A 25889-nucleotide genomic window follows, 5' to 3' on the forward strand; every position below is an offset into this window, starting at 1 on the left:
CAGCCGACGCAGGAAGCCGCCGGGTGAAGTACGCAGGTACCACAGGTACCCGGCGCCCGCCCGAGTGAGTGCGGGGCGTAGGCAGGGGGAGGGGGGCGGCTGGGAGCTTGCGAGGAGGACAGGGTTGCTCTGGCACCCGAAATTGTGAGGCCCCTGGTTGGATGCGCCAGACAGGCTGGGACCTGGCTCCGTAGAGATTGTGCTTGGGCCTCCCTTGCCCCACGGACACCGCCCTTCCCCACCCGGGCATCCCCAGGGCAGGGGCACGCGGCGCCCACAGCAGGGATTTTGGGCCTTGGCTGAGAGAATTCTTTTCGGAATCTGTTGAAATTGTTGCCTTGGGAGAAAGGAGCAGAAAGCAGCCTCTCCTTGCCTTCCCTCTCCTTGTCCCCTGGGAGCCAGCAGCTGTGGGAGCTGGGCAGGCAAGGGACTCAGAATGGGCCTCTTCTCCCTCTCCTCTTCAGGATAGACAACAGGGCCTTCTGATTCCTACTCACTCCCTCAGCCCCCACCCCCACCATCCCATCTCCAGGAAAGTCATAGCCAAACAGATGAGAAAACCTAGCATAGGGTGGGGTACCTGCTTCTTAGGCCTCCAATAAATATTCATTAACTTATTAGCCAATCAATGCTGGCCTTGAGCATTTAGGTAGATGCTAACCTGGGCCACACATTTACTGTATATGGAAATTACAGAAAGAAATGCTCATGATAAAACATTAAGTGAAATACACAAGATTTAAGTGGGACTTAATAGAATATTTATAGAATGTATGTGTTGTACTTTGTACCTTAATAAATACCCAGAACAGGCTGTTGAGAAATACTTCATTTTGTGAGCAGAAATTATTGTATAGTACCTTTCTTAGTCAGCTTGGGCTGCCATAATAAAATACCAAAAACGACAGAGACCTGGTTTTCACAGTTCTGAAGGCTGAGAAATCCAAAATCAAGATACCAGTAAGGGAGGTTTCATTCTAAAGACTTGTCTCTTGTATTGTAGGTGATGGCCATCTCAACAGCCAGGGGTGGAGCAGCTGGGGATGAGACCTCAGGTGTTTTTTCTTATAAGGGCAATAATCACATCATTAGGGCTCCACCTTCATATCTCCTTTAATCGTAATTACCTCCTAAAGTTCCCATCTCCAAATACTGGGAATTAAGGCTTCAACAAAAGAATTTTTAGGGGGTGCAAACATTCAGTCCATAACAGTATCTAATAGGTAGTACCTCAGAGTGGTTACACATTTGGGCCTGGAGCCAGGCTGTCTGAATTTGAATCCCAACTGCACCATTTACCAGTATCTGCCCTTAGGCAAATCACTTAACCCCCACTATGCCTCATATTTCCTATATGAGCATTTACTATGTGCCAGGTTCTGTTATTAGCATTTGTCATGAACTAATTCATTCTTCTTCTTATTAATCCTTTGTCATCATCATCCCCATGTTACTGATGAAAGAAACTTTATATATGTTGTCTAATTTAATCCTCACAAATGCCAAAGAGGTAATATTCCCACCATTCTTACAGCTTAAGAAAATGAGGTTCAGGGAAATGAAATTTATTACCCACAATCACCCTGCTAATAACTGACAGACACAGAATTCAAACCAGTTCCGCTTGACCCAAAGCCTGGGCCTCTCCCTTGCCACCCTCACAGTCTTCCATGGTGCCATGCCAGTGTCTGCCACTTGTGAGAGGTTAAGCATCACCTGAGATGCTTTTCAAAAATAATTCTGGGATTCAGCAGGCCAAGTTCATTTTCAGTCAGGGCAACTCCCCTCTTTCCCTTCCTGGGCCTCATTTTTGTTCTGTGTAAAACAAAGGTTAGACCAGGCCAAGGTGGCAAATAGGTTTTGGGTAGTTGTCAAGTCTGGTTGCTGTGCAGCAGCTGCTGGAGCATAGCTGGGGCTACAGTTGGGTGATAGCTATGGGTGGGGGGAGTGGTAGGATGAATAACCATCTGGTTTGCCCAGTACTTCCCTGGTTTTAGCACTCAAAGTCCTGGGACAGTTGGTCATCCTAGTGATGGCTTCTCTGTAAAGTCCAAACTACAGCTAATAATATTGTCATTTTCCCTTACCCATTCCTTGTGTCTCTGCATTCTACTGGGTTCACTCTCTTTTTCCAGAATTTTTTTTTTTTTTTTTTTTTGGTCTTTTTGCCATTTCTTAGGCTGCTCCCTCGGCATGTGGAGATTCCCAGGCTAGGGGTCAAATCGGAGCTATAGCCATTGGGCTACACCAGAGCCACAGCAACGCAGGATCCGAGCTGCGTCTGCAACCTACACTACAGCTCACGGCGACGCCGGATCCTTAACCCGCTGAACAAGGCCAGGGATCGAACCCGCAATCTCATGGTTCTTAGTCGGATTCGTTAACGACAGGAACTCCCCAGAATGTTTTTTCATTTATGATGGGTTAAGTTGTTTTGTAGCAATAGGATACTAGTATAAATGTGATCTAATTTGAAAATGTGAACTACTTCCAATAGCTCACATGGCATCAAAGAGATGTTGCTAGCTTTCCCTTGAGTATTTAACATATTCCAAAGTGCCCTATAAGTCTGCAGTGCCTCCATGCACCTCAGTACAGTTGGAGAATTGTGGCACTGAGACACAATGCAATTCTAGAGATAAAGATGGATATTAAAGAATGACAAAAGGGTAGATTCCCCCAGGAAAATTTATCAGTTCTAAATTGGTAATCACCTAGTAATATAGCTTCAAAATATATAAAACAAAAATTTATGCTACAAATAATAAATGATAGAGAGGGCATGGAGAAAAGGGAATCCTCCTGCACTGTTGGTGGGAATGTAAACTGGTGTAGCCACTATGGAAAACATTATGGATATTCCTTAAAAAACTAAAAATAGAGTTACTATATGATCCAGCAATCCCACTCTTGGGCATGTATCAGGAAAGGACGAAAACTCTAATTTGAAAAGACGCATGCAGCCAAATGTTGATAACTGCACTATTTACAATAGTCAAGACACAGAAGCAACATAAATTCTCATCAACATATGAATAAAGAAGATGTGGTCTATATATACAATAGAATATTACTCAGCCATAAAAAGAATGAAATAATGCCATTTGTAGCAACATGAATGGACCTAGTGATTATCATACCAAGTGAAGTCAGAGAAAGACAAATATCATATGGTATCATTTATATGTGGACTCTAAAAAAAAGGATACCAATGAACTTATGTACAAAAGAGAAACAGATTCACAGATATAGTAAACAACTTTTAGTTACCAAACGGGAAAGGGTGGGGGATGGGTAAATTAGAAGCAAGGGATTAACAGATACACACTGCTATATATAAAACAGAGAAACAAGTTTAGGTCCCTGTACTATACTGCATTAATGTAATATAATAAATTATAATGGAAAAGAATCTGAAAAAGAATATATATATGAAAATAAATCACTTTGCTATATACCTAAAACATTGTAAATCATATATACTTCAATAAGAAATCATAAAAATTTTCTTATTTTCAATAAGAAAAATAAAAGTGTATGAATTAATAGCAGAAATAGACAAATTTACACTTACATACCTCTCTCAATAACTGGTAGAGGAAGCATATATAAAATTCAGTAAAGGTAAATGTAATAGGGAACCATGGAGAGATTTAAGTAGAAGAGTCATATGATCTGACTTATATTTCAAAAACATCACTGGCAACTGGGTGGAGAACAGACCTAAGGGGGGCATATAGGCTGCTAGAGTCATGCAGGTAGAAAAGTAATAGTAGTGACAGCAAACAAGTGGTACTCCTTTTGATGTCTGCTTTTCTCTACAGCCCCTGTCTCCTTCCATTTTCTTTGGAATGCTCCACCAGGCCTGGATTCAACAAGGAGAGCCCCCCCCCCCTTTTTTTGTCTTTTTGCCTTTTCTAGGGCTGCTCCCACAGCATATGGAGGTTCCCAGGCTAGGGGTCTAATCAGAGCGGTAGCCACCAGCCTACGCCACAGCCACAGCAATGCGGGATCCGAGCCGCATCTGCTACCTACACCACAGCTCATGGCAACACCAGATCCCGACCCACTGAGCAAGGCCAGGGATTGAACCCGCAACCCTATGGTTCCTAGTCAGATTCATTAACCACTGAGCCACGACAGGAACTCTGAGGATAGCCCTTTTTAATGTGAGATAATAAACACATGTTTTGACAGTCTCTAGCTAGAAAATTTCTCAAGTGGGAAAACAATAATTTCCATAAATCTTTGTCTCTATAAACCCAGTTCAGAGGCCTTAAGTTATCATCACATGGAGAGACCCGTTGAGTCTAGATAATTTAAAGGACAAAATCAGTACTGATTCTTGTGGCCAGCAGAATAATAATAACACTGGTAATAGCAGTTTATTGCGCACTTCTACCATGTGCCAGATGTTGTGCTAAGTGCTTTATAAACTTACCTCATTTAACCCTTATGACAACCATAATCCATTTTACAGATGGGGAAATAGAGGCTGAAAGAGCTTCATACTTATCTAAGGCCATCCAGTGAGTCAAATGTTGAAGACAAGAATAAAATTCAGGCCTGCTCCCCTCCCTCCAAAGCCCACATTCTTAACTACTATAGCATACTGCCTGGCAAGAATTATGTTTATAAAGGGAACTATGCCACTTTTAAATCAATTTGTCCTAGGAAATATTTAGTACTCATTATTAAGGTTAATTGTGTTCCTTTATAATTGAGTTCCATGAGTACTGTCCCCATTTTAAAGAATCTAAAAGAAAGAACCTGGTTCCATGAATATAGAAGTGGCAAACTGAAAAATTCTGCTCAGCTGTCTCAATCCTGATTCCCTTACTCCCCTTTTAAGACTAGTGAAGCACTTTTACGATTTTCAGAGAAGGATGTGCAGCAGTATTTGCCAATTTTTAGTGGGGAAGGTGTGACCTACTCCTTAAAACGACATTTGTGTGTTAAGTTTCAGGGCAAGTTACTGTTTTCAGAATCCAAGGGGAATCTAACACCTAAACAATGCCAAGAGAAAAGGAAGGAAAACGAAAACTAAAGGAGCACTCCTGCCCATCATTCCAACTCTTAAAAAGTTCCTGAAAACGTATGAGAAGTATTGTGCACAGACTCAGACGTCTGTGTGTCCAGCCATCAAAAGGGACTTGAAAACCAGCATCAATAATGAACAGATTCTCAGGAAGGTGAGTGTATCCTCTCCTTTCCTTATTTTTCCCTGAAATGAACTGACTAGGTTTTCAGCCAAGGAACATGAGCTCCAGTCCCCTCAGTCCCAGAACTGGGGGTGCTGCCCCCTCTGCGTTCCTGCCTGCATGCCATCCAAAGCCTGACTCTGGCACCAAGGTCTGCTCAGCATTTCTCCCACCTTCCTGCTCCTCTCTCCCAACCTGCTCATCCCAGGCCTTCCAGCAGGGCTGCCTTTTCTCACTCTACTTCATCCCGAGTGGCCAACCTGCCCCTCCTCCCATTCTACATCTGGAGAGTCCAGCTCAAAGCCACCACTTTTGTCATCCTTGAAGGACCTCCCTCCCCTAGCACTCCTGACCCCTCCGAAAGAATGTCTCCTTGCCTTGACAGCTGAGTGTCCATGCCATAAGGCCAGACCTGCACACAGCCACACCTCCTATCTCAGAGTGAGGTCAGCAAACACATAATTTGGATTTTGGGGGAAAAAAACCTGATGTCATATCTTTTCTGAGATTAAATCTAGGGATGGGGTGTGAGGTCGGGGAGAAGAAAGACCAGCTGTGAAACCAAAGGGTCAACTGAGGAAGGGGCACCTGACAGACCAGAAGCGGAAGCCTGGCACCCAAAGTCAGACTGTCCAGCTTTACAGCTTTTCTATTACCAGCCCAGAAAGACAGACTATGTTTTGATAATCACATACCTACTGATATCCTAAAATGCTGAATGTTAAACCAGACAACAAATTAGAATAATTAGAGACAGATGCTTTAAAAAACATTAATGTGATTTTGACACAAATCCATTCTACCCATATCCTTCTTGAATGAGTTTTTGGAGGTGGGAGGGTGATTATATTGCACCCCACACAGAGAGTTCCTCTCCGTCTCCCTCTTTCCCCTGAACTTCTACTTCCCAGGGGAGTAGCCCTCCACTCCACCCCCTTTTGACCCTGCAGCCTATGCTGCAGCAGTGGCAATGCCAGATCCTTTAACCCATTATACTGTTCTAACCTGCATCCTGGTGCTGCAGAGATACCCCAATTCTCTTGCACCACAGTGGGAACTCCCCAGGTCTTTCAAATTCCTTCTTTTGTAGTTGCTTCTTGGGCTTCCCACACATCTCCCAGTTCATCCTAATGGAGGAGCTTCCTGGAGCCATCTTTTTTGTGGTAAAATAATTACTAAAAAATTATTTTTTTCCCTGGCCTGGGAACTTCTACAGGCCATGGGTATGGCGAAAAAAATTTATTTTCCTAAGAGTCTTTATAATTAGCCTCTACAGCTTAATCATAAGAGATAATCATAAATCTTGTTCAAATCTATAACCTCCTCAGCAATGTTTTCCAAATATTTTTAATTACAATCATCATCAGAAATATAATTAATATCATGACCCCATATATAAGTCCTAGGGTGAATCAGTATGACCATAAGAGCTGTTTATATTGGGTGGGCTGTCTTGGCTGGGCCTCCATTTTGATTTTGTTTATTTGTTTAATTTGATTTTTGTTTTATATCCATTTTGATTTTGAATATCACTAAATAAAAGTCTCATGAAACAATTATTCTTTACTGCATAAGATACACTCAGGTAATGTTTCTTCATTTCTATTTCATTAAAGAAAGAAAAAAAAAAATGGTTGCAGCTGCTAAGTTGATTTCCTGACCCAATAAGGGAGAGTAACCTGCTGGAAAAATCTCTGCCCTGTGCTGAATTTTTACCCCAATGCACATCTGGTCAAAAGTTAGTAACTATTTTAAATGTTTTGCTGCTGTCTAATGATAATATTATTTCTCCACATATTAGGATACATGGACATCTGCTTATGACACCCACTTACAGTTTTTTTCTTACTTTTCAGTTTGTACTTGTAAGACCTGATGACTCCCTGCCAGGCATCCTACCAATTTCCTTGGAACCTTTGCTCATGACAGTTCAGGATGAGTGTTTCACTCTGGGGAGAGAGATCTGCATTTGGGGCCTTCAACTGAGCAACCCAGAGATGGCCAGACTCGTGAGTCATGAATTTTAAAAACAGTTCTTCAGTTAACCTTAAAACTGAATATAGCATATTACATCGTGTGTTCCACTTGTAGTTCATTTGGTTGTTGACTGATATGCTATAGAGTTTTCTTTTAAAAAAAAATTTAATGAAATGTTTCAAACTTACATAAAAGTGCAAAAAATAATAGAACTGGCATCTGTGTACCCACCATCATGTAATATACTTTTTAAGAAATGAAATAGCTAAAGCTTCATTTCACTTCTTTTCCCCCATCTACTTCCCAGACGTACCACGAGCCTAGAGTTGATGTGTATCAACTCCACACGTTTTTATTTTTTATTTTATTTTTTTGTCTTTTTGCCATTTCTTGAGCCGCTTCTACGGCATGTGAAGGTTCCCATGCTAGGGGTCGAATCGGAGCTGTAGCCGCCAGCCTACGCCAGAGCCACAGCAATGAGGGATCCGAGCCGCATCTGCAGCCTCCACCACAGCTCACGGCAACGCCGGATCTTTAACCCACTGAGCAAGGCCAGGGATCGAACCCACAACCTCATGGTTCCTAGTCGGACTCGTTAACCACTGAGCCATAACAGGAACTCCTCCATGCATGTTTTTATACTTTTATTACATATGCATGTATGTTTTACTTACATAAGTGGAACTGTACTTTGCGTATGGTTCTGTGAATTACTCTTTTACTCACATTATGTTGTCAAGATTTCTCCATGCTAATTAATTTTGAATGTTATCATATCACATACTTCATTCTTAAATGATAGTTTTGCTGGATATACACTTATAGATTAACCATAATTATTTTTTAATTGACCTTCCACTATTGTGAGTGAGAAGTCATATATAGGACTTTACTTCTGAAAAGGGCAAATTAGATAAATCAGACCAATATTTTCACTGAGGAGAAGATAAGCAAGATAGGAGATAAAGAAACTTGATTCTTACCTTACATCATACCTCAGAATCAACTTCAGATGAATTATAAACTTAAAGGCAAAATAATCAAATTTCTAGACAATAATATAGAAAAATACCATTATGAGTCTGAGGTGGAGAAAAACTTCTCAAACAGGACACAAAAAGCACTAACTAACCATATAAGATTTATAAGTAGGATTCCATTAAAACTAATAACTTCTGTTCATCAGCAAGCACTTTTAAGAAAGTAAAAGGGCAAAAGTACCATGAGATACCACCTCACACTGGTCAGAATGGCCATCATTAACAAGTCCACAAATAAATGCTGGAGAGGGTGTGAAGAAAAGAGTACCTTCCTACACTGTTGGTGGGAATGTAAATTGGCAAAACCACTATGGAAAACAGTATCGAGGGTACTTCATAAAACTAAATATAGGATAACCACATGACCCAGCAATCCCACTCTTGGGCATGTATTTGGACAAAACTTTCCTTGAAAAAGATACATGCACCTGTATGTTCATTGTGGCACTATTCACAATAGCCAAGGCATGGAAACAACCTAAATGCCCATCGACAGATGAATGGACTAGGAAGATGTGGTATATATACACAATGGAATACTACTCAGCCATAAAAAAGAACAAAATACTACCATTTGCAGCAACATGGATGGAACTAGAGACTCTCATATAAGTGAAGTAAGTCAGAAAGAGAAAGATGAATACCATATGATAGTACTTATATCTGGAATCCAATATACAGCACAAATGAATCTCTCCACAGAAAAGAAACTCACGGACTTGGAGAACAGACTTGTGGTTGCCAAGGGGGAGGGGGAGGAAATGGGATGGATGGGAGTCTGGAGTTAATAGATGCAAACTATTGCATTTGGAGTGGATAAACAATGAGATCCTGATGTATAGCACAGGGAACTATATATAGTCACTTGTGATGAAACATGATGGAGGATAACGTGAGAAAAAGAATGTATGTATATGTGTGACTGGATCACTTTGCTGTACAGTAGAAAATTGATAGAACACTGTAAACCAACTATAAATAAACGATAAAATAAAAATCATAGAGAAAAATAAAATGTTTAGATACTGCTTTGAAAGAAAAAAAGTCAAAGGGCAAGCCACAGGCCTAGAAAAAAAATATTTGTTACATACATAATCATAAAGGATTCATATGCAGGTTATATAAGAACTCTCATTCATCTATAAGTAAAGGACAAATAATTCCATAGAAATATGGTCAAAAACTTGACTACTTGACTAGGTGCTTTACAAAAGAAGGTATCAAATAGCTAATAAACATATAAAAAGGTGCTCAACTTCATTAGGGATGAGGAGAATGCAAATTAAAAACATGAAGAGATACCACTATATGGCCACTGAAATAGTGAAAATAAAGGCAAATTACTAAGTGTCAGTGAGGATTCTGAGCAACTGAAATTTTCATACACTGTAATGGGAGCGTAAATTGGTACAATTACTTTGGAAAACTGTATCACAGTATCTACTAATACCAAAGTCTATAATCCAGCAATTCTCCTCTGTAGCCATGTACCTGGCATAAACTGGGGGTGGGGAGAGGCACCAGGAGACATATACCAAAATATTCTTGGAAGCATTAATCATAATAGCCAAGAACTGAAAGTAACCAAATGTTCTATCAATAGAGAATGGATAAAGAAACTATGGCATATTCATATAGTAGAACACTGTATAGCAATGAAATTGTACTTACTACAGTTATTCAAAAATAAAATATGATGACTCTCACATAGTAATGTTTTACAAGTGAATACATATTGTATGCTTGCAAAAAGCTATAGCATTTGATTATCGTAAAATTACTTTCAGGAATGTGTGTGTGCATGTGTGTGTGTGTGTGTGTGTGTGTATGGCTCGCTCTCCTGTACAGCAGAAACTGACAAAAAATCAACTATAATAATAAAAAATAAAATGATAAAATTACTTTCAGGGAGGAGGGGGGAAGTGCAGATTGGAAGAGGACATTACTGTCCATTTTTCTAGTGTTTGCCTTTCAAAAAAAATCTCATTTCTCTGAATGTGTTAAAATTCTTTTAATAGTTTAACAGTCTAACAGTTTCAATAATCTGAATTATTTTGGAGTCTGATATTGCTCACTCTTGCTTCTATTGGTTCTTATGGTGACATTTATTTGTGTGTTTTTGTGATTTATTTCTTTACTGTAAACTCATATTTCCTGAGAAAATAGTTGTGGCAATTCCTTGAGCTCTGGTTTGAAGACAGCTTTCTATAGAGAGGATTTGCATTTATTTCTACCATATACTCAGGGTGCTACTATCTCAATGCTACATGAAATTAAATTCTTGAGCTGAGAGTTTGTTGAACCATCCAGGTGATGTTAATTAAGGATGCAAACCTGCACTAAGGCTACTTTGTGAGTTCTCAGGGGATGTATTTTTTTCCCATATACTCAGTATCAGTTTGAGATTTTCCCTGGGATCTTCTGGGGAAGGGAGAGTTGGGTTTATTTCTAGTTCATCTTTATGCTAAGGGCTTAGCACTACAGCCCACTTTATGTTTTGGGCCACACCTCTAAGGAATATTTCCTATTGGACTCCTCACCTTGGAGTCTAATGCTTTAATGATGCTCTCAAAGGGAAAGCTGGCTTCAGTGCCCTGCATACCCTCTAAGGTTCTACTTTCTCTTATTCACTGACCTTTGGGTATTCTTCACTAACCTGCCAATCAAGCAACACATTTTAAAAACATATTTTTAAAACTTTTAGAAGAATGCATAAAGGAAAACCTCATGATATTGGATCTGGCAATGCTTTCTTGGATATGACACTGAAAACATAGGCAACAAAAGAAAAACTAGATGAACTGGACTATGTCAAAATGAAAAACTTCTGTGCTTCAAAGGACACAATCAACCAAGTGAAAAGGGAGAAAATAATTTCAAATCATATATCTGATAAGAGGTTAATATCCAAAATATAAAAAGAGCTCCTATAACACAACAACAACAAAAAATAAGCAACCTGATTTAAAAATGGGCAAAGAACTTGGAGTTGCCAATGTGGCTCAGCAGTAACAGACCTGACTAGTATCCATGAGGATGTGTGTTTGATCCCTGGCCCTGCTCAGTGGGTTAAGGACCCGATGTTGCCATCCACTGTGATGTAGGTTGCAGACATGGTGTTGCTATGTATGTGGCATAGGCCCGCAATGTCTGTGGCTACAGCCCCAATTTGACTCCTAGCCTGGGAACTTCCATATGCCAATGGTGCAGCCCTAAAAAGAAAAAAAGGCGGGGGGGAGGGGAAGGACTTGGACTTGAACAGACATTCTCCAAAGAAGATAAACAAATGGCTGATAAGCACATGGAAAGATGTTCAACATCATTAATCATTAAAGAAATACAAATCAGAACCACACTGAGATACTATCGCATGTTGACTAGGATGGTTACTATAAAAAAAAAAAGCAAAGAATGATATAGTGATGAGGGTGTGAAGAAATTGGAACTCTTTCCACTACTGGTGGGAATGCAAAATGGTACAGCCACTATGGAAAACAGTATGGCAGTTCCTCAAAAAATTAAAAATAGAACTACCATATGATCCAACAATGGGTACATACTCAAAAAGAATTGAAAGAAGGTCTCAAAGAGATATCTGTACACTCATATTCATAGCAGCATTATTTACAGTAGCTAAAGATAGAGGCAACCCAAGTATCTATTGACAGAACAATGGTTTAACAAAATATAGTATATATATACAATGGAATATTTTTCAGCCTTACATAGGAAGGACATTCTGACATGTTACAATGTAGATGAACCTTGAATAACTCATGCTAAGTAAAATAAGTCAGACAGAAAAGGATAAATACTGTATCATTCAACTTATACGAGGGACCTAGAGTAGTCAAATTCATACAAAGTAGAATGGCAGTTGCTAGGTGCTGGGGGAGGGGAGAATGAGAGCTTTTGTTTAATAGTACAGTTTAAGTTTCACAAGATGAAAAAATTTCTGGAGATGGATAGATGGAGGGTGATGAGAGTTGCGCAACAATGTGAAAATACTTAATGTCACTAAACTGTACACTTAAAAATGATTAGGATGGTAAATGTGTATATGACCAAAATTCAAAAATAAATTTTACAAAATATTTTAAATAGAAAAAAGAACTTTTCATTGTTTTTATTCAGATGGTCATTCAGGGTATCCAGTCCATTCAAGCGGGAAAGAGAATGCGGTCCACGCATGTTAAAAGTGACCCTTTGCAGTTAAAACGTAACCCTCTCGGTAATCCGGAGGCTGCTGAGGAATTCTATTGGAGGTGGCTGTGGCCTTGCCCAAAGCAGTGCTGGTGCCCCAGGGAGTGACCCTGCAAACCACTGGTTGAGACCTTCAGGACCTGGTCCAGAGGTTATTTTGCGCAGACCAGTGTTAACATCAGCAGTGATGTGCCACATGGCCTCCTCTGCCTGAAACAGAGCTTTAGAAATCCAATCTAGCACTCAAACTAGACATTCTCTCATTAAAGAGACCTCAGGCATCAGCTCTGTAGTTAAGGTTGCAAGGGTTTTTTTTATTCTCAACCAAGGTATCATTTGGAATGCTGTCTCTGACCAACAAACATATCATTACCTCACAAAACCCTAAATCCTCCAAACTCTGCCAAAGCCTCTTTTAGGCTGAAATTCTGAACTGAAGGAATCCTCAGTTTGTGGTGATTCTAATTGCTAAAAGCTGGTCATCATGATTTGTAGCTTTAAATACCCTCTCTTATCAGTTAGGTAGGGATTTAACTGCCATTGGGGTCCTTTGTTTCCAGAAATGACCTTGCCATAGGTGTATGCTTATATTGTGCTATATTTTATATCATAAAGCTTGGTGTTTCCCATATAATTCTTCAATGAGTCTTCTTTTTTTTTGGTCTTTTTTTTTTTTTTTGCCATTTCTTTGGCCGCTCCCATGGCTTATGGAGGTTCCCAGACTAGGGGTCTAATCAGAGCTGTAGCTGCCGGCCTACGCGTCTGCAACCTACACCACAGCTCATGGCAACGCTGGATCCTTAACCCACTGAGCAAGGGCAGGGATCGGACCCGCAACCTCATGGTTCCTAGTCGGATTCATTAACCACTGTGCCACAACGGGAACTCCAATGCGTCTTCATTTTAAAGGGAAATTATTTTGTTTTCATGCCACTTAGATAACTAGAAAGTTATTTTGGAGGCAGAAATTTTGAGGTAATTAACATAAGTGACTTTTTATTCTATTTTATCTTTTTTAGGACTGCACCTGTGGCAGGTTCCCAGGCTAGGGGTTGAATCAGAGCTGTAGCCTCCGGCCTACGCTAGAGCCACAGCAACATGGGATCCAAACCACTTCTGTGACCTACACCACAGCTCACAGCAACGCCAGATCCTCAACCCACTGAGAAAGGCCAAGGATCGAACCTGTGTCCTCATGGGATGCTAGTCAGATTCGTTTCTGCTGAGCCTCAGTGGGAACCCCAACATAAGCGACTTTTAAATAACATATGAAAACAGATCATATTTGTCTTCATGGTGTCAGCACTTTTTACCTTGTGTTCTCAGGCTTTGCTTTTGGAATCAAAGGGGTGCACCACCTGCCCATTTACCGCCCTGGAACTCATTGATTGCAAGATGGATCTGTGGTCTCTGGGGAGACTTGGGAAGGCTCTTCAGTCCAGCAGTTTGCAAACTCTTGTTCTTGATTACTGCAAGTAAGGTGGAATGTGGGGTTCCTTCAAGGCCCTTCCTGCAGTTGGCTAGGGGTGACAGAGACAGGGGAAGGCAATGTCCTGGTTCCTTGGGTCTCATCAAGTCACTGCTGAAGGACACACCTCCTGAGAGCTCATGTTTCTGAGTTGCTCGTCATTCTTTCAACAAATATTTGTTGAAGACCAGTTTGTGTAAGACACAGCACTTGTGCTAAGGAAGGTCTAAGTGTATTTAAGGCAATGCCATTGTCCAAGGGAGTCCTTGGTACAGTAGATGGAGGAGACATGACTTTGATTGTGTATAATGCAGGGTAGGCAGTCTGAATATTACAGCAGATATCCATGTACATTTTAGTGGTAGTTTGGATAAGGGAAACCACCATTCCCTAGGTGATGGGTCAGTGTTCATCAGGAGAGAGGGGAGTAAAGCTGTGGTGCTAGAGAAGAACAGAGAAAGTCCTTTAGAGGGCTGGGCACCAAGTGTGTTGGGGGGAGGGTCAAGGGTAGTGATAATAGTGATAATAACACCACCAGCTAATGGTTATTGAGTGCTTACTGTGTGCCAAGCACAGTGCATGGATTTTCTCATTTTTTTCCTCCCAACAGTATGTATATATGTGTGTGTGTGTGTGTATATATATATATATATATATATATATACCACTGCATAAGATATATGATGCATAATGACAGATATATATTATTTCTATTCCTTGACTATAGATGGGGGATAAACTCAAGGGGATTAATTGGCTTGTTCAAAGCCATTCAGCTCTTGGGGATTGAGCCCAGATGTGAATCCAGGTGTCTGAATCAGAGCCCACCTCTGATCCATGATTCTGGATTGCTGGAACCTATAATTTACCATCCATAAATAATTTCAAGCTGCTTGTGTGAGCTGGGGTAGGTCATGCAACCTCTCTGATCTATAACGAGATGATCTATTCCACTTCCCATATCTATGATTCCATGATTCTTCTCATGGAGCCAGGTGGTGCCTTGTACTCAAAAGGCCAGTAGGCTATGAAGTGAAGGAGATGATTCATGCCTGAGATGACCATGACACAAAGGCCCTATTAAAGACTATGGTCTTACTAGGATCTTGGTGGTGACAGTGGACAAGTCCATCAGCAAGAGCTGGGGAGAGCAAGTATTCTGTGAAGGTTCTCCAGCTTTCTCAAATACTGGAATAAGCCTTAGTTAGGATTTCCTAACACAGGACAGCAGAAGGCCAGGGTCCTCAAGACACCAATGCAGTGAGTGCAGGATGGGCTAGAGTCTCCCCAGCTCCCCAACTAGACCAGGCAGAACTAGCCCCACTGCTTAGTGACGCCTCTGGACTCAGGACCCCTCTAGTATAGAACATGGACCCAGAGACCTGTGCTGGGAAGGAGAGAGAAGGATGAAAGAAGGAATACCCATCTTTAGGAAACAGCTTATTTTGATTGTCAGTGGAAATCTTGCTGCTGCTAAGACATGTAGAGTTATTAACGTTAGGTAGTTGGGAATCAGCGCCGAGACCTCAACACTGGTCAGACTGCTGATTACCAGACTCTGGGGACTGGAGCTCTTTCCTGGCCATCTTCCCCAACAGACTGTGAAGTCCAGGATCCCCCTTTTTCTCATATACAGTTGCATCCCCAGGTAAGGCTGGAAGATATTCCTCTTTCTCATGCGTAGCCACATTCCCAAGTAAGGTTGGAACTACCTTAGTAGAACTACCATGGTAGCTGGCCTTCAATAATTACTTGTTGAATGAAGTAATAAGTTTTAAAAGTTATTTCTGTTAATACTTCTCACTTCATTTTAAAGTTCAAGCCTTGACATTCCAATTTCCCTGACAATATCCCTTTTACCTCACTGGTCCTCAGTTTCTTAATACCTACCTACCCCCAGAGGCTGTTGCTGGCATGAATGAGACGATGGGTGTGATTTCACTTAGCGAACTCTAGGGACTCTGCAGTTCAAGGTGAGGAGCAGCTTGGTACCAGGAGGGCCAAGAGGTTGAACTGTCCTGAAACTGCTCTGGATGTGGTTTAAAAGGCCCCTCCTTACAGAGTCTGGTACTAGGGGGTCTTGCCAGACCCCTTGGTCCCTGCCAGCTGGGCCACCTCATCTGTCTTCAGGATCCACAGCTTGCTCACTCTTTGCACCCTTAAATGGGCACTTCAAATAGTTCTCTGCTCCCTTTGCCCAGGAGGCAGACTCCGGGTCCCCCTTCCTCCATATGCAGGCTGTGCCCCTCAATCATCCCAGCCCACCCCCACAGTCAGCCCTGGCCCTGGAAGCTCAAACTGAGGACCAGCAAAAGTCACTCTAATTGCCCTGGGGAGTGCCTTCAAATTAAATAATCCAATGGGTGACATAATTTAAAAATTACTTATTTGCTCCTGTCATTTCTTTTTTAGATTTGGAAATGAAGAAATTGAGAGGATTTTCTCAGGCCTGGAGAACAACCAAAGGCTTCAAGGCCTCAGCTTACGTTACTGTGGTCTGGGGCCACAGATTGGGCCAAGGCTGGGCTCCATCATATGCCAGAGTGCCATTTGGTGAGGGTTCCCTGCTCCCCCTCCTACATCTTGGCACTCTTCTGTCTTGAGTTATATAACCAGGTACTTACAGAGCCTACTAGCCCAGGGGCTCCCTTTAGGTTTTTAATCTTTCCTCCCTCTAGTTATTTCATTTTCTTTTTCTTCATTATAATAGAAAGATCCTTTTAGTTACGCTGAGAATCAAGGATGTCGCGCTAAATGCATGCTTTGGCCAGTTGATGTGGTTACTAGGTCCATTTTTTATGACATGGTCTATTATTATTTATTATAATTTTTTATTATTTTGTAACTAGGTCTACTATTTTGCGAGGTAAAGATCTCAAATAAAATTTGAGAAAGTGGAAAGAACACCAAGTGAACAGTGTATTTCACTCCTTCCCCAGTGAGCTGCACCTTGATGGCAATTACTTGCAGTGTTCTGGAGCTCTGGATCTCCTCAGACCCATAGCAGAGTATGCAGAGATGCAGGGGAAAGACCAGCCAGCCACTTGCTCACCAGACCCCAGGCATCCCCCTCAGCTGCTCCAAGGTAAGCAAGGAATTTGGCTCTACACTCTGTTGGGGCCACTAAAAGAAGGAAAATTTTGCTTTGCAATGAAAAGTAGCCTTCCCAGTGATCAATGGAGGTGCCTCTTCCTGAGAATGTGTGGAAGCAGAATAAAAGACCCCCAAAGATGTCTTTGTCCTCATCTTCAAAACCTATACCTATGTTACCTCAACACTGCAAAAGGAACTTTGCAGATATGATTAAGTTAAGGGTCTCAAGACAGGGGGACTTATCTTGGATTATTTGGTTGGGTCCAGTGTAATCGCAAGGATCATTATAGGAGAGAGGCAGGAGGGTCAGAGGCAGAGAGAAGGAGATGTGACAATGGGAGGAGAGGTTGGAGCGGTCATTTGTTAGAGCAGTATAAGAAATTAGTACAGCATGTTAACCAGCACTTTTTCAGTTAAAAGTGAAAGCAATTCAAACAGAATTAAAGATATATAGCAGTTTACATAACTGGCACGTCTACAGGTGGAGCTGTCTTCAGAGATAGCTGACTCCAGGAGCTCAAATCATGTCATCAGGAGACCCTGAGTTTGCTGCTCATTACTCTACTTCCCTTCTGAGGGTTGGCCTTCTCTCCCAAGACAGTTTTCCTCCAAGCAGGAATGGCAGTTTATACATTTGCCAGTGGTCCCAGGGCTATATCATCATGACTTGTAATTATTCAAGTCATCTTTCTTCCAGTGACTATGGGTCAAATCCCACAGGAAGGGTAACTGGCTTTCCTTGGGTGCAACCAGAATCACAGATTTGCAGGGGGAAGTAGCAGTCCGTAAGAAGTAGACAGATGAGAAGGACAGGTGTAGGACAGATGAGAACAACTGCTTACTTCCCTATAAGTATTGTTTTCTTTTAATAGATTCCAAGTACACATATTCATGACATTTTTAAAGGTGATTCCCTTTTTTTTTTTTTGGCCATACTTGCGGCACATGGAAGTTCCCAGACAAAAGATCAAACCCACACTACAAGTAACGACCCAAGCCACTGCAGTGACAATACTGGATCCTTAACCAGGGAACTCCCTAAAGTTGACTACTTTTTTTTTTTTTTTTTTGCTTTTTTTAGAGCCACATCCAAGACATATGGAAATTCCCAGGCTAGGGGTTGAAATCGGAGCTGCAGCTCCCAGTCTACACCACAGCCACAGCAACACCAGATCTGAGCCACATCTGCAACCTACACCACAGTTCATGGCAACACCAGATCCTTGACCCATCAGGAGAGGCCAGGGATCAAACTTGAGTCCTCATGAATACTAGTCGGGTTTGTTACCACTGTGCCACAACAGGAACTTCCTGAGTACTTTTGTCACTCATAACAGTAAATTATAACAAGAGGTTAATAACACAGACTTAGAATCAGACCTGGATTCAGATCCTACTTCATTATCTCATTGATCTAACTTCAGCTTCTTCTGCTACAAAATAAACATAGTGATAAACAACCTTCTGGTGTTTAGTGAGAATTAAGTGATATAATGTAAAGCAGTTAGCATATGTCTTACACACAATAGTACTAGAGGGAGGTTAATTATCATCATCACCCTTATCATTACCATTATAGCAACAACTCTTTCTCAGGAGAATAAAATGTTGAAGCATATTCATGAAAACAATCACACTACTCACTGGAAAAAAATGTAGATAAAGACCTGAAGTCTGGTGTACAGCATAGTGACTACAGTTAACACCACTGTATTGCTTAATTGAAAGTTGCTAAGAGAGTAGACTTTAAAATTTCTCACTACAAGAGGAGTTCCTGTCGTGGTGCAGTGGAAACGAATATGACTAGGAGCCATGACTTTGTGGGTTTGATTGCCGGCCTCGCTCAGTGGGTTAAGGGTCTGGCATTGCCATGAGCTGTGGTGTAGGTCACAGACGCAGCTAGGATCCTGAGTTGCTGTGGCTCTGGTGTAGGCCGGCAGCTGTAGTTCCGATTAGACCCTTAGCCTGGGAACCTCCATATGCCATGGGTGTGGCCCTAAAAAGCAAAAAAGAAAAAAAAAGTTCTCACCACAAGAAAAAAATATTTGTGACTATGTGGTGATGGATGCTAACTAGATTTAGTGTGATCACTTCACAAATGTGTGTAAATATAAAATCATTAAGTTGTACATCTGGAATATAATGTTATATGTCAATTATATCTCAATGAAAATTATTGAAATATACTTATTCACTGACTTGCCCTCTTTAAAAAAAAAAAAAAAAAAGAGCTGAAGTCCAGGCTACCTTGTGTAAATGAGTGCAAATAATTTGTAACTAACTGAGATTTAAAAATATAATGGTTGTCCTTCATTTAGGAAATTTCAGGGCATCAGAATTATATAGGTTATTTGTTGAATTTGATAATTCAAGTCAACTCAAAAAATATACAAAAGGAAGCTGGGAAAGGATGTTTGTCATCAAATATTATTTTCACTCTGCTGTTTTTACCAACATTCCCGTAGAAAGCCAAGCTCTTATTTATGAAGTCCTGTATTGTAACTTCCAGATCTATTTAGTGAATCTGCGATTTTTTGTTAATAATTGGAAATATAAAAGTGCCATCTCAAAGGACTGGAGCATGGTGAGCAGGGACAGGTGTGAGAGGTGTGGGACTGGAATGGTAAGAAGTGAAAAGGGTGTCAGGAAGAAATGTGGAGGTCTCTTATTCTGGTTGCTCTAAGCGGTTTCTACTGAAAGGGCATTAAGGCTTAATCTTAAAGGTTCTGGATTTTTTTTCCAGAGAGCCAGAAAAAGCCAGGGTCAGAACTGACCGCAGAAGGGCCTGCTCTGTCATCCTTCTCAGCAGTCCTGGCCAGGGTGGAAACTACTCCAGCTGGGCCAGGCCCTGCTGTCAGTGGTCACCATACAGAACCTCTTTTAAGTCCCTCTCACTAGTCAGGATCTCAGCAATACAACAAAACCCACTTAACAAGTACATTTCTAGGTTCTTCCCCTCACCCCCAAGGCTACCTATGACAGTCTCCTAACTGTCACATTCACTTTAATCTCTATCCAGTTTAACTGGTGCATTTTAGCTACTCTGCATTCTCTATTAGTCTGCTCAGGCTGCCAAAATAAAATACCACGGGCTGGGGGCCTTAAACAAAAGATTTATTTTCTCACAGTTCCAGAGGCTAGAAGTCCCAGATCAACGTGCTAGCTGATTCGGTTCCTGGTAAGAACTCTCTTGCTGGCTAGTCGATGCCATTCTCTTACTGCGTCCTCACTTGGCCTTTTCTAGGTGTGTGTGTGTGCGTGTGTGGATTAGAGAGAGCAAGCTCCTTGGTGTCTAATAAGAACACTAATCCTATATAATCAGGGCCCCATCCTTATGACCTTGTTGAACCTTAATTACCTCCATAGAGACCCCATCTCCAAATATAGCCATACTGGGGGTTCAACTCAGTTTGTTTCAGGACAGGATTGTAAAGAGCAAGGACCAGGGAGCTTTTTACAGGATGAGCTAACACACAGGTGTCTGGGGGTGGCTGCCAGATTCCATGGCTCAAGAATCACATTTCATGGTGACAAAGTCCAACTGGTGGCGCTTGGATCCCACACCCCTGGGGTCAGGCAAGGGCTGCTAAGATGCCATAACCATCTTTATGGCCTCATATGCCTCTTTTTTTGCTTATGGCTAATCCTGCTGGCAAAGAAGTGAAATCAAGAGGGGAAAACTAATTTGCCTGAGCAGAGGCCTATCGATCCAGCTCTGAAATAGAAGGCACTTTTACTCTCTGCTGGTGTGTATGTTACTCTTATGGACTGAATGTTTGTGTTCTCTCAAAAGTCATATGTTGAAGTCTTCATTGCTAAAGTGATGATATTAAGAGGTGGGTCCTTGGGAAGGTGATTGGGTCATGAAGGTGAAGCCCTCCTGAATGGGATTAGTGCCCTTATAAGACAGACCCCAGGAGTTTCTGTCATGGCTCAGCAGTTAACAAACCTGATTAGTATCCACGAGAACATGGGTTTGATCTCTGACCAAGATCAGGCCTTGCCGTGAGCTGTGGTGTAGGTCACAGACGCGGTTCGGATCCTGCATTGCTGTGGCATGGGCTGGCTGCTACAGCTCCGATTAGACCCCTAGCCTAGGAACCTCCATATGCCACAGGTGGGCCCTAAAAATACAAAAAATGAAAAAATAAATAAATAAAACAGACCCCAGAGAGCTCCCATACTCCTTCCATCATGTGGGGTTCTAGCAAGAAGATGGCCATCTATGAACCAGGAAGCGGCTCTTACCAGACACTGGATCTGGCAGTGCCTGCAACCTGAACTTCCCGGCCTCCAGAACTGTGAGGAGTAAATGTTGTTTATAAGCCACCCAGTATATGGTGTTTTGTTAGAGTAGCCCAAACACATTAAGAGTACACACAAACTTCCCAGGGCTGTGTTTGAGGGGATGTGGATGGTTTTTTAAAATGTCCAGATTCTCACCTTCCATAATGACCCAGTACCTGGTGGTTAATATCGTTGGTCAAATCATCCTATTTTGCCAAAGAAAGGCATACCTGTCTCTCATCCAGCATCTGAGTATCTCCCCTAAAGTGCAAAAACAAAGAGACAATTAAAAATTGTAATTGTTAACAAAATGAATGACTCTAATAACAGCGATAAATCATTTTTTACACATCAAGTGGCTTCCAATTTTTGCTTTGAACTAAACTGAAGGAGGATTTAAGTTATCAACTGACAGGTCATTAAAATTTTTTTTGCTTATGGTTTTCAGCCTACAGCTCAGGAGTTCAAAGAACTGAAGAGTACTGCTGTGATAAAACTCTTTTTAGGATTTTTTGGGTTTTTTTAGTGTTTTTTGGTTTGTTTTTTTAGGGCCACACCTGGGGCATATGGAAGTCCCCAGGCTAGGGGTCGAATCAGGCTGCAGCTGCTGCCTATGCCACAGCCACAACAACACGTGGATCCAAGCCACGTCTGCAACCTACACCACAGCTCACAGCAATGCCAGATCCTTAACCCACTGCATAAGGCCAGGGATTGAACTGGCATCCTCATGGATAATAGTCGGGTTCATTACCGCTGAGCCACAACGGGAACTCCCCCGGGGTTTTTTTGAATTTTAGATGAAAAACAAATAATTGGCTATATAGGTATATTCCATGCAGTATTTGGGATATAATTAACAAAATAATTACTCTTCATTTATCTGGCATTTAAACTCAATTTAGTATCCTGCATTTGGGGGATAAAGGAGGCTGAATCTGGCAACCCTATTAGTCCATTCCCATCTATATGAACAAGATTTCTCAGCAGTTACAACTACAACATTGAAAAACACTGATGCTTAAGTCTGCCTTGTTTTAGCAGTAATATTCTTTAATGAATACATGGATTAATTATTAAAACAAATAAAACAGCATCATCCATCTTTTTGGGAGAGGTGTTCAGTAAAATTTTATTTTTGTACTTAATTAGGATTTACTAAAATATATAAAATACATATGCTATATTAACCAACTGCATATTTCTAAAATTTGATTAATAACTGTAGAATTTTTAACACTTTAGAGACATGATCTCAAGAAATATTTAAAATTTAAATATTTGTAAATATAGCATTTTTATTACCGAGAAGTATTACAGGATAACCTACAAAAGACTTTCAACTATAAAATTCTGCAGAGTCAGTAGAATGGAAATACCAATGAAAACACAAGGAAAAATGGAATCATAAAACTTTCAATCACTCCAGAAGTACTGCTCATGTTTTAGGCTATAGGGATATTTTTAATGAATGATGGTGAGTGTCAAAGTGCTTGGAATTTAGATTCCATTTGATGCACTTAAGAGAATGGTATAACAGATTTTATTTTATTTTATTTTCATTAAGTATAACTGATTTACAATATTATTCCAATTTCTGTTGTACAGCAAAATGACTCAGTTATACATATATACATTCTTTTTTAATATTCTTTTCCATCATGGTCTGTCCCAGGAGACTGAATATAGTTCCCTACAGATTTTATTTTTAAACGTCAATATTTGCCATATGCTAGAAAGTTCATCCTTTGACATTTTAAAACTCACAGTGAACAAGTTTAGATATAAAACTAAAAATGTACACGATTGTACATAGCTTTTCCATATTCCTCTAGGATTTTGAGAGCAAAAATGTTTTGAGGCCACTGCTTCATAAGGCCCAAATGTTTGGTTTTTTCTTCTGTTCTGTGAGCTACTCCCAGGCCTCCTAGTAATTTCTTCTTGCCAGAGGCAGGCACAGGACCTTTCTGTTGCCAAAAACTGAAGAGGCACGAATGTCTCACTATCCAATGACAAGTCTGTTTTAATTACTTGTTAGAATGTCTAAAATGCAACCTTAGTAATGATACTCCTTCATTGTGTGTGTGTGTACCTGTATCTCTCTTTACACACATTAGAGATAAAACAAAGATCCCTGTCCCTGAGGAGGAGGCTGAGAATGCAGTGTGCCTGTGCATGCTTGTGTGTGTGTGTGGAGGGGGGTGCAGAGTGTTAGATAATTTTTAAAAGGCAGAACTATATATCTTCCATTGTTTATTAGAAGATGATAATTGCTATGGAAAAGAAAATTGAGCAAGATAAGCAAGTTTGGGGATCTGTGGAAGGAAAAGATGGTTGTGATTTTATTTTTTTCCCCTAAATCCAAATAGCTTTATTGTTTGCTAACTTTAGGATTCACACACACACACATACATATACTTTCAGGTGCAAGTGTACCAATACTGAAAATTCTCAGAAGAGGAATTATAGGGCCAAAAGGGATGTAAAATTTTGAATGATTTTAAATAGATGGTTGTATGTCAGCCTCCTTGAAAAGGTGGCATTTGTGAAAAGACACAGGAGGTGAGGGAGTGAGCCTGTGGCTAAATGGGGAGCATTCCAGGCAGAGGAAATGCCCCAAAGCCTGTGTACAAGGAGCAGGTACCTAGGCAATTACAGGGGCCAGAGGGTCAAGGGCCTCGTTAGCTAGGAAAGCGAAGGGGAATCAGGTCTTAGTTGGGACTTAGGTTTGAGAGAGACCCTTCAATTTGCATGGCAAACATACTAGGTATGGGGGGAGGGCACAGATAACTTTGGGGAGGCAAATGTCATTCAGATGAGAGGTGGTGGTAAGAGGTGAGAGGGGTCCATCCAGAGGAGGTCAGGTTCTATATCTATACTGTTCCCTGACAGAGGGGATGTGGGAGGCAAGGGAAAGGGGAAGAGGGGTCTAGAATGACTCCAGTGTGACAATATTACCAATATATATTTTAAAATATGTCAAAAATATGTCCCTCTGTGCTACATTCTTACTAATTCCCAATTCAAAACCACTTTTATAGAGGGCAGCTGTGGAACAGAAAGAAGAATTTACACAAGGCCCTGCAGGGTGATTCTTGGAGCCGTGCTTGGTCACATGTTCTCCTTAAGCCTTTGAGAGGAGAAACATGAAAAAGACAGGACTGACATGAGGTCAATGGGTCATATAATTCTCTTTTATAAGAAATACCTCTGTCCAAAGTGTACATAAAATGAAGCCAAGTAACCAATATCAAAGTGTGTCAAAAATCCATTCATGCAACTTTGAACTAGCTTTTTTAATTTATTTATTTTTTAATACAGCTAAGCAGAGAGGAAGTTCAACTTTGAACCAGATTACAGAGTCATCTGGAGCTCTAACAGTGAAAACTACTTCAGGAAAGAAGAGAAAAAAAGGTATTGTTGTGGTTGTTTGAGCTATTCCTCCCATTTCCTTCATCTTGTAAGTCACTTCCTCCTTAAAGTAATTATTCCAAAGAGAGAGAAAAACCCAAGTGGAGAAGAAGAACACTCAGTGTCTGATGGCTTCAAGTAGACCAAATACAGAACATCTTAGCCATTTCCACCAGAGGAATTTGTCTTTGGCTCATTCAACAAGACCAAAAAACAAGTATGGGAATATCTCTGCAATAAACAGCCAGTGTGACCTGATAATTCAGCTTGAAGACTTTTCTTCTATGCTCAGAAGCAGAAACTGAGTCAATTAGAGGGAATTTTAAGAAATCACCAATACTATAACCTCTGAGTAGGATTAAACTAAGAGGGAAGCTGTTCAAGTATTAAAAGTTTATAGCTAAACGTTAGGGAACTAGGATTGTGCTTTCAGCACTTGCCTGATGCCTGGGCCTCAGCATCTTACTCTACAAGTCAAGGACTTGTGCTCACACATTCCTAAATTCCACTACAGCATTAACATTTTGAGGTTATAAAGAGACAGCACAAGATGACTGATCCCTGGGTGTATCAGGAGCACAGTCTTTGGGAAACTCCTTGTGGAGGCTAACCTAAATTTTTTTGTTCTGTTTAGGTTGTTTTCATTTTGTTTTGTTTTGTTTTGTTTTTGTAGTTTGTTGACAATGGGCACTTATAATGAAGCTCTTTACTCTTTGGCTATCTCTTCCTCAACTTCAATCTGTTCTCATGTTTTGTTTTTGATTTGTTTTTCTGTCCTTGAATTATCCTTGTATCGCCTCTGTGAAATCTCACTGAATGAGAAAAATACAAAATTTTATGATCTAAAAAGCCAAATGAAAAGGTAAAGTAAGAAATTTATAAGATCCTGGCTCTGTTCTCTGATGTAAATATAGTCTCTCTACTGGATAGTGCTAGTAGATTTTGGAAAATCTACTACAAGAGGGAAAGAAGGAGAAGGGAGGAGCAGCAGCAGGAGCAGCATTAGCAGCAGCATGCTAGGTTATCATTTGTTTTAGATGGTTTCTGTTTGGGAACATTTTCAACCAAGAATGCTCTCAGAGGAGTTGACTGGGGTTCCTGTGGGGATGAGGATGACCAGTGTCTCCAAGACAGATAGCCACACAAAGGACAGTCCTTACGCTTGGCCAAATGACATCTGAGGGGAGAGGACTGCTGAATCCAATTCTG

The 25889-nt window shown here is 40.9% G+C and overlaps 1 protein-coding gene across 1 annotated transcript; it reads left to right on the forward strand.

The window, feature by feature from the left end:
• On the forward strand, positions 1–24991 carry LOC125129207 (uncharacterized). The gene is made up of 7 exons (XM_047783666.1): positions 1–64; positions 4961–5192; positions 7058–7210; positions 13748–13896; positions 16302–16442; positions 16829–16974; positions 24591–24991. Exons 3-7 carry the CDS (start codon positions 7124–7126, stop codon positions 24701–24703), a joined length of 636 nt encoding a protein of 211 aa, XP_047639622.1. The 5' UTR covers positions 1–64; positions 4961–5192; positions 7058–7123; the 3' UTR covers positions 24704–24991.
• The last annotated feature ends 898 nt before the right edge of the window (positions 24992–25889 follow it).

Source organism: Phacochoerus africanus, chromosome 1 (genome assembly GCF_016906955.1).
Source record: "Phacochoerus africanus isolate WHEZ1 chromosome 1, ROS_Pafr_v1, whole genome shotgun sequence".
NCBI classification, from domain to species: Eukaryota; Metazoa; Chordata; class Mammalia; order Artiodactyla; family Suidae; genus Phacochoerus; species Phacochoerus africanus.